Source organism: Patella vulgata, chromosome 6 (genome assembly GCF_932274485.2).
Source record: "Patella vulgata chromosome 6, xgPatVulg1.2, whole genome shotgun sequence".
Classification (NCBI taxonomy): domain Eukaryota; kingdom Metazoa; phylum Mollusca; class Gastropoda; family Patellidae; genus Patella; species Patella vulgata.
In genome coordinates, this window is record NC_065884.2 from 50,233,158 (window position 1) to 50,243,415 (window position 10,258).

The following is a 10,258-nucleotide window of genomic DNA, read 5'->3' on the forward strand; positions in this document are numbered from 1 at the left end:
AACCCACGAGGTTAGACAGAACACCCTACTCCTTATAACATACAAGTGTTGGATCGAAACTTACTCTTTCTAGAAAAGTTCATTAGTCTGAGGTGTTCTCATAAGTGAACAATTTTTGCTGTACTCTTGTGATTATACAAAGTCATTTAGATTGATAAAAAAAATCTGAAATTTATAGAGGCAGTCTAAAGGAACAGTATATATTCAAGTTGAAGGGGGTTTAACTTACATGACTATACGCAGTTGCATAATCCATGTAGTACAGATATTTAGATATGCGCGTGGGCCCGGATGTACTAATGATAGGGTGTGCCCAGTAGCCCTATTATTTAGAATACCAGTGATTAAAATCAGTTTTTTTATGACCTACCATATTGACACCAGTAATTATTTTCTTTGATATACACGGCTTCGTTATGTTGTGAATTAATGGAATTCTAAAACCAGAGCGTCCCAATAAAATTGTAAACTAAATGTAGTTAGACTGTTAGGATACATGATTTATCACCCAATAATACATTCTACAGTAGATATCGCTTGTGTGATAAATACCATAATCTACTGCGATAGGAGATATCGCTTTACAGGAATTTGTTTGGTCAGGAACTACTTTGTTTTTTTATTTTCAAAGAACAGTTGATTTTTTATTAAAAGTAATTTCTTTTTTTTTTATTAAAAATGAACCATTTTTATTTAATTGACCTTGATGGAAACACTGGGTCAATATAAAGGACATTGCAATGGTTGAATTGCTGTCAAAAAATTATGTATCACTACGCCGTAATGTAATCAGTGAAATCTATAGCAAAGAATTATATCTATTTATTTGTGCATGTAAGAAAGGATTGGATGATAAATAAAATCTCCTACTCGTCTTTTTTCATATCAAAAAAGACTCGTAGGAGATTCTCTATATAATACAAAATTAAATGAAAATCGGTTTCTATCTGTGAATTAATGCTGTTGTAATATTTATATTATTTTAGTCCATTTTGGAGGTGGTATGTGGGGTGTTATTGCTGTAGCCTTCCTTCATCGAACAGATGGAATTGTATATAATTGGAACCAGGCTTCCGGAATGGTGAGATCACCACTTTATATTATTGATTATTGTTGTTTACATTATTATAAAAGTCCAACTTGTGACTTATCCGCGTTTGTTATGTTTTAATCTTCTGAATTACAAACGAAATAACACTTTCTTGTTCTCGTTCAGTTTATAACATAAATAAGTTTTCTTGGCCAAGAATGACTGTACCGTCTTTGTAGCATGTTAACTCTTGATATTGTCAGTTGCAAGCGAAAATGGCGAAATAAAAAAGTAACATGACCATTTTTTGACATACTGTGCTAATTTCGAAAAACAGTCGGGTCAAATTTGGATAAATTACGTTGGTGCCTGTGTATAAATGAATACCAGTTCAAACAAATTTGAATGTAATTATTGATAAATTTATTTACCTGCAATTACGGATAGATTTGAATGTAATTATTGATCAATTTGGATGTAATTATTGATCAATTTGTATGTAATTTTTGATCAATTTGTATGTAATTATTAGTAATTTGTATGTTATTATTGATCATTTGTGTGTTATTATTGATAACTTGTATTTAATTATTCATAGTTTATATATAATTATTGATACATCTGTATAATTATGGATAAATTATTAGGTAATTATTGATACATTTGTATGTAACTATTGATAACTTTGTATGCAGTTACTGATAAATAATCAGTGATAAATTGTTACAGGCATTAGCATGGCAGCTGTGTGGTTTGGTTACTATAGCAGTCTGGACAGCCGTTACTTCTCTACTCATGTTCGGTATTTTAAAACTTACCGGACTTCTACGAGTAGCACCAGAATTGGAAGCTAAAGGTTTGATTTTCATTAATTTATAGTAAATGTAAACTTCATTTGATACATATAGATGAAGTCCTTGATTATTTTGTTGTCACCAGTATCCGGCCTCTGTTAAAATACACTTGTGAGATTGGACTTTGGATTGATTAGAAATGAAATGAAAGGGGGTTAAACGGGATTGATAATAAGAACAATTCATATGCAAACTAGGATTGCTAAATGCACTTCAAAGGGCTTGCCGCTGTTCGGTTGGGTTTAATATCAAAAACAAACCTGGCATTGTAAGCTGTTAGCGAATGCTCGCGAACAGTGCTTTCTTCTAGGAATGACACCGCTTGATTATATCAGGAAAATATGTAATTATTTTCAATATGGTATTAAATAAAATTAATCACATTACTTTTATTATGAAAGTAGCAGTGTACCTTTAAGTTGTCAGGCGTGTATTACTATGAGTTACAAATCCAGCACTTAACGACGGAGAAACTGGTTGCGTTTCTTCATTCAGATAGAACTATATCGAATGTTTTAAGTCTTATTGGGCCGACATTGCTGTGGGCATACATCACAGATTCCCTAAACAAATACACCATTAAATTATTATAATTGTTTACAACAGGTCTAGATATACCTAAACACGGAGAACCAGCTTATCCAACAGAAGCTTATGGCCATGGATGGGAGGAGAAACTTGCTAAGATTTTAGAACACGTGGAATTGAAAGATGGTAAGTATTCATTTCTTCCATTCACGAACCGATTTTATTTCATATTCTAAGTTATGTTTTATTATTTTTTAAATTATAATTCCTCATATGAAAAAGGGATAGTTTATATAGAAAACAATACAGGTGAGCGTGTTGTTTATGGTCACCGTGGATTGAAACATATTTATAACTTTAAAAAAAATGTCTTTCGCTTATGTTCGATGTATAAACATTTTTGCATGCTTGTTATTAACATAATAATATCGCCATCGTGTGTCGTCGCCCCTGTCAATCCGTGTGTCCGTCCAGACGTCCGTCCGTCCTTTCACATTTGTTTGTGGACAGTCTACAGGTCACAGTTTTTATCCGATTTTGATGAAACCCGAAACGTATGTTTATAACCCAAAGATCTTGGTTTCTTTCGATATACACGTGCGTATCAAAACTTAACTTCCTGATTATGGCCCCTGATTGTACGAAAAATCACCGTTATATCACCTTATGCCATAATGATGGTTGAGTTCGAATTTCTTGAAAATTTGCCAGAAACTGCCTGACAAAATGGCCGCTCCTCGTACGCAAATACGACATATCAAGGTTGTGGACCCTCTTAGAGGTCACAATTTTGATCCGATTTTGATTAAGCTTTAGATTTATGTTTATATCGCAAAGATCTCGGTTCCTTTCGATAATCGCGCATATCGGAACAACTTCATGGATTACGTTTTTTAGCTTGTGGAACCTCTAGAGGTCACCATTTTTATCCGATTTAAAACTAAACGTTGAAAAATATCACCGTTACACCCTAATGATGGTTGAGTTCGAATTTAGTGGGAAAGTATGTAACCCCAAAGTTGTGGACCCTCTAGAAGTCAGATTTTTATCCGATTTTGATGAAACTTAAAATAGATGTTTATATCTAACAGATCTTGGTTCCTTTCGATATTCGTGCAGATCGGACCTTAGCTTTCTGGATTGTGGCCTCTGATTCTACAAAAAATCACATTTTTTAGCTTCTTGTTTGTCCATCTCTTGCAAAATGTGGGCGCAGTTTGCTAACACGTTCTTTAGAACAAAAATGTTAATGTGAGTATTGGATAGAGCCATGTTTGGGATTGAGTATTCTTAATGAAGAATATTTGAAACACATTTCAAATATACCAATATGAAGTCTAATGGTGAAATTATCTAGCGGAAATTGGTTTACGCTTTAGACAAATTTTATTGACCTGTTTATGGTAGTTTGAAATTGTGTTAAAAAATGGTCTGAATTGTCTTCAGTATATCGCGAGATACTGCAGCTAATGATTTTTTCAACATAGTTTAAAACAATGTGTTTGTCACAAATTACAAACTAAAAAACTTGGTTTGGCACATTTTGAAAACTGCAGTTTTAATCAAAAACAAGTTCTGTGCGATTAAAATCACCCTTAATATAATTCCAATAAGTTTACAAGACAAACGGGAAAGTCAAAACATTGTGAAGGTTCTTCTGTTCACTTTAATTTTCTCAGATATGTAAATTGGGGGAATTCAGAACATTATCGAATTTCATCGCTATTAAATGAAACTAATATGCAATTATTATCCTTTTATAATGGTATCATATTATTTTGTATTATTTTTTCTAGAATAGTTCTATCATAGTATTTTGTATTATATTTGTATGTAAAACTAATTTTATAAATTTTCAGCTGCTAAGAACATGTCTTCATTAGGTAACTATCAGTGGGTGTTAACAATAATGAAAATTGATGTTATAATAATATACTGGTTTTTTTCTTCAGTTCAATTAATTCTATATTTAGATTGAAGTTTGTTTAAATGTTATATACTCACTGAAAATAGTTCTATGCATGATGTATATGAAAGGACCTTGTTTCTTATTTGTTTAAATTTCGCACTATGAAGCCGATGCGTTTTCTTTATGAATTTATTTACATTTTAACTTTTACATGACAGTAAAGTCTAAAAGGGCCACTTGTTTGATTGATGGGATTCTGAGTCTGGATTTTTTTCCAATTTCAAAATTTACATTTTTCATTTCATGCAGATGACTAAATCCGCGCCCAGATACACGCATGTGAGTTCGCGTGGAATTCTTCGATTTCAGAATGTGTGACAGTCGGTACAAAAAACTTCATTTTGTGGCCTTTTTCATTTCTTCCAGGGTCTTTAAATCATTTTCACGGATCAAAGTATATTTGGAACCTGTTTAACCATTTCTATTACATGTAAAATTTAATATTAAAAATAATTCGATTTTGTAGAGTTTTTATTCGTGGACTGCAACATTGTCCATTAATCATTCTGATTTGTCCTTTCTGAATTAGAAACCCGTTTCTTGTGAGTTTAAGTAGGTTTAAAGTTTTGTAGTGAAGTCGTAATTTCTTTATCTGCTCTTTGCTGTAGAAAGCGGTCCTTTCATATACCATGACTGACAAATATTATATTATATAATACCTATGCAATTGTCTTATTTCTCTTCGTTCTATATAATCGATCCATATATTGAATTATTTTTCATCACTACAGTCCGACAATGACCCATCTGTTATAGTTGGACGTTCCCTATTTAAAACTTCTTATGCTGTCATCTTTATTATTCAGTATAAATGTAACATAAAATTCTAGACACATTCTGTATAATAACATACTGTTTATGGATAACATTCACTAAGTTTATTAACTCCAATGTTTTAAGGGGGACACCCTCGTCGTTATCAAGCAATTGTATTACTAAATGCTCTTTAAAAATAATATTCTATACAAATATGATATACTATCTTTTCTGCTAACATTATGTTCACTCAGAAAATTTACCAGAAAATATCATTATTTTGGACTAAAAATAAAAAAAAATAAAACAATCATGTATCTATAGTGTAAGCTGTACAAGGTAAGTTGATTTAACTGTACGACTCAATGAATGGAAACGAATTATTCAAATAAAATTGAACCATATGTTAGTTCTCTAATGACCTGGTTTGTGAAGCGTGGACGTTAAACCCCATTGATTCCTCAAGTTTCCGTTTTCGAAGGAGACCTTCTCATTTATTACATGATTACACTGCTTAATTCTGAATATGTTGCTTTACAATTCAACGATTTTTTACATTCTTTGGGACTTGTGTCAAAATATAACTGGTTCAGCACACCGACGTGGGCACACCCTAGTCTCAGTGATCACAAGATCTGGTGAAATAGATCTTACTATGCCTATAATAGATGACCCTTCAATCAGTGACCATTGTTGCTAAAAGACAGGAAATGTCTTACCGTAAACTGAAAAGTATTCGACATAGCCCATTCTGAGCTTGTTAAATTTAACTGTGATAGTGATCACTCTGACCTGATTGAAATTTATACGACGGAATCCGTAAAATTTCTCGAAAAACATGCACCACTGATCACAAAGAAAATTAATGTCAAGGGCAAGAAACCGTGGTTTAATGATGCCATCAGAGATGCAAGAAAGATCAGACGGACGGAGGGCGGAACGGACATGGCGATGTACAAATCTAACGATCCACTGGAAGATTTTTCGAGCAGAAACGAAACGTGTCATCACACTAGTTGACGGCAGAATAGGAGACATCAGAAAACTGTGTTTAAAATCGTTGATAGTCTTGTGTAGGAGCAACGACGGCTCTCTTCTACATGCCGGAAAACACTAGCTGACAAGTTCGCTGAATTCTTTCAAGATAAATTTTCCAAAATCAGACGCGGTATCCTGGAAAACAATCAGAAATGATCACATGTTCTTCCAGAGAACCACCAACACCTACTTTAGGCGAATTCATACCATTTACCGAAGATCATTATGAAAAACAAACCTAAGACCTGTGAACTGGATCCAGTACCAACATACCTCGTCAAAGAATATATCGATCTGTTGCTCCCGCTTCTGTCTCAGATACTACACAAGTCACTTTCTGATGGAATCTTCCCTGTTGAATTCCGATGTGCAATTGTTAAACCATTATTGAGGAAATCCTCACTCGGTCCGGATGTTATAAAACATTCGTCCTGTCAGCAGTCTGAGTTTCCTATCCAAAATTATTGAAGGGTGTGTTTTAAGTCGTCTAAATTCAACATATTAACGAAAATCATCTAGATATTCTACGTCAGTCGGCATATAAAATCTCAATGTGTCAAAATAAAGTCTTCAAAATCAGAGACACTTGACATGGTATGTGGTGTGCCACAGGCCTCAGTATTGGGTCCTGTGCTATTCACCATCTTCACGAGGTCGATTACAGAGATAGTGGCAGATTTTGGATTGACAGTCCATCTTTTTGCCGATGATACCCAACTATATTTGGAATTTGATGCGAATTTTTGCATCCTAACACTTGCCTATATCAAAAACTGCATTGAAATTGTATTGGATCCTGTGCTATTCATCATCTTCATGACGCCGATTACAAAAATAGGGGCAGATTTTGGATTAACTATATTTGGAATTCTATGCACATTCTTGCATCCCAACTCCTGACTGTGTCCAAAACTGTATTGAACAAAAATACACAATTGGATGATAAATCATTTCATGAAGCTAAATCCAGAAGAAACTGGTTTCTCAATGATTGGTACCAAACAGCAACAAATAAGATTCCTATCGGAAAATATTACCCTTAACTTTGACAATAAGAAGATCATTCGATTAGCAAAGGTCAAAAATATTGAAATATAGAAGCGGTTATTGATTCCAACCTCAGTTTGAAAAAAAAAACATATTCAGGCAGTCTGCTCCTCATCCTTCTTCCAACTCCATAATATCAGCAAGATCAAAAGTATTTAAACGGAGATAATACAGAAAGACTTGTACATGCTTTCATAACATCTGAGCTCGACTACCACAATACTCTCCTGTATCAACTACCAGAAAACCTCATAAAGAAGTTCAGAACTCAGCTGCCAGGTTACTCAATGGGAAGGGACGATTTGACAGCATCACTGCCACATGATCATCATTATATTGAATACCCGTTAAAGAGTGAATTGATTTGAAGATTTTATTATTAACTTTTAAAGCTCTTGAATTCACAACCACCTACCTTCATCCAAGACATGATAGTACCCTATACCACAAGCCGAAATTTACGTTCATCTCATAAACACTTGACTTATTGCGGATCCCTTGTGTAAGACTTGAGACTGGAAATCGTGCATTTTCATACAGCTGCCATCACACATACGTCTGGAGTAATCTCTTTCTGTTTTTAAGAACAAAATGAAAACTTTCCTTTTTAAAGGTCCTTTGTGATACTGACATCGAGAAAAAATCTAGTGAACTCGAAGCACATTAGAAACTTTGTTATTATTATTATTTATCTTTAAAGATAACCTACAATTTGTATTTGTGGATGTCGTCATTTTTACTTCTGTAAGGTGAAGGGTAGTTAAATGAGATTTAGCTCTTGCATAATGTATGTTTAAATAGAAAAATTCAGGAACCAAGTTCCGGGTTTTTGCAAATGGAGCCGTTTGTCTACATTGTCCCTCAGAGCCAGGGCCGGATTAAGACCAATAGAGGCCCTAAGAACTTAACAGATTTTGGGTCCCCCTTATCGGTTTATAAACAATAATAAATTATAAAATAAATTTGTATTTTTTCAAAATGAGGTTTTATACACGTCAAACAATGAAAAGCTCATTATAAGTTCTTAAGCAGGTGGTGCCCCCTACCTCCCTTGATGCCCCAAACAGTGCTAATTTTACTGAATGGTTGATCCAGCCCTGCTGAGAACATACAACACATTTACCATTTTAATTTAAAAATCAATATATTTTGTGTTTTCAGGTGATGGATTTGCTAAAGCCTTCCTTGGAGCGCCAGTGAAACAAACCGATGTCGGGCCATATGAAAACCCGGAAGTAAATTACATGGAAACACACAGTACCAGCAACTCCATTGACGCTGAATCAGGAAAAGGAAACGGAAACGTAAATGGTACAACCGGTGTTCCACACGTAACTTCAATAGATGTTAAATCAACTAAAATGTAAATAAAAGACACGAAGTCAACTAACAACATGTAAATAAAAGACACTAAATCAACTAAAATGTAAACAAAAAACGCGCATCGTTCACAACACTAACCCATTAAAAAATCAAATCTCATTCTATCTGTAAAATGCATTGAAGGGCGTATGGATCTATTTTTTTTTAACCTTGAATCCATTGTGTTCTGTGAAAAACGTGAAAGTTCAGGTGCATTCTACACGTTTTTAAAATTATTATTTTGTCGTTTGTGAATCAGCCATTACTAATTACTTTCACATTGTGTTGTAGGGTATGTTTTCATTTATTCATTACAAAATGACACTCGAAACCATAGGGTACACGACTCGTGTACGGATTATAAAATGTTAATTGTTTCTTAACTATTGGATATTGGGATCCTCTAGTTTCACGACAACATAATAACATGAATATTGATTGAAATTGATCAATATTGAATTGTAATTCTTGTTTTTAATTTCGAATATTATGGAAAATATTGATTTAGAGACTTAGCTCCTTTAACCTCTCACAAGCACAGTGGTGACGGAATGCGCTAATGCCGCTTGTAACTTTCAATTTATTGTTTATTGAAAGAATAAATATGTTTTATTATCGCTGTTTTAAACAGTTCAAATTAAACAGCAGTCGTTTACGTCTGCTTAGTGCATTCTACACGTAAATAAAAGACACTAAATCAACTAAAATGTAAACAAAAAACGCGCATCGTTCACAACACTAACCCATTAAAAAATCAAATCTCATTCTATCTGTAAAATGCATTGAAGGGCGTATGGATCTATTTTTTTTAACCTTGAATCCATTGTGTTCTGTGAAAAACGTGAAAGTTCAGGTGCATTCTACACGTTTTTAAAATTATTGTTTTGTCGTTTGTCAATCAACCATTACTAATACTTCAACATTGTGTTGTAGTGTATGTTTCCATTTGTTCATTAGAAAATGGCACCCGAAACCATAGGGTACACGACTCGTGTACTGATTGTAAAATGTTAATTGTTTCTTAAATATTGGATATTAGGATCCTATAGTTTCACGACAAGATTTTAACATGAATGTTGATTGAAATTGATCAATATTGAATTGTAATTCGTGTTTTTAAATTTGAATATTATGGAAAATATTGAGTTAGAGACTTAGCTCCTTTAACCACTCACAAGCACATTGGCTACGGAATGCGCTCCTGTCTCTTGTAACTTTCAATTTATTGTTTATTGAAAGAATATGTTTTATTATCTCTGTTTTAAACAGTTCAAAGTAAATAGCATTCTACACGTTTTTAAAATTATTATTTTATCGTTTGCGAATCAGCCATTGCTTATTACTATTTATTTATAATATAAGAAGAGTATGTATATTTCTCTCTTTATCTATATTTTATCTTATTGTATATAACCACCATCATCATTATGCTTGAAATAAATTTCATTTATTTTTGTACAAATTCGTTTAATTGTTTTATTAAATCTTTATATTTATCAAAAATTTGCAATTAAAGGATTTAGAAGCCTTGATGTCAGTGTCGCGAACAATTTATCCCCTAAGACTGCTTTGCATGAGAAATGAAATGCTGTTTAAAGTCCTTATTTTCTACACCAAAAGGAACTAATGACAGGCATACAACAGTGTGCCATCTGTCAGGGGGTCGTTTACGTG

General features: G+C 33.3%; 1 protein-coding gene across 2 annotated transcripts in view; it reads left to right on the forward strand.

Moving 5' to 3' along the window:
* The window catches only part of LOC126823613 (putative ammonium transporter 1), a 28,692-nt gene extending 18,646 nt beyond the window's left edge, over positions 1–10,046 (forward strand). Inside the window, exons 8-12 of one of the 2 annotated variants that reach the window (XM_050552560.2) lie at positions 987–1,081; positions 1,760–1,886; positions 2,491–2,598; positions 4,272–4,295; positions 8,384–10,046. In XM_050552560.2, coding sequence (XP_050408517.1) covers positions 987–1,081; positions 1,760–1,886; positions 2,491–2,598; positions 4,272–4,295; positions 8,384–8,589 — 560 coding nt within the window. In that variant the 3' untranslated portion in view covers positions 8,590–10,046. The remainder of the gene's footprint in view (positions 1–986; positions 1,082–1,759; positions 1,887–2,490; positions 2,599–4,271; positions 4,296–8,383) is intronic. The other variant, XM_050552561.2, reaches the window with a different exon arrangement.
* Positions 10,047–10,258: the final 212 nt, after the last annotated feature.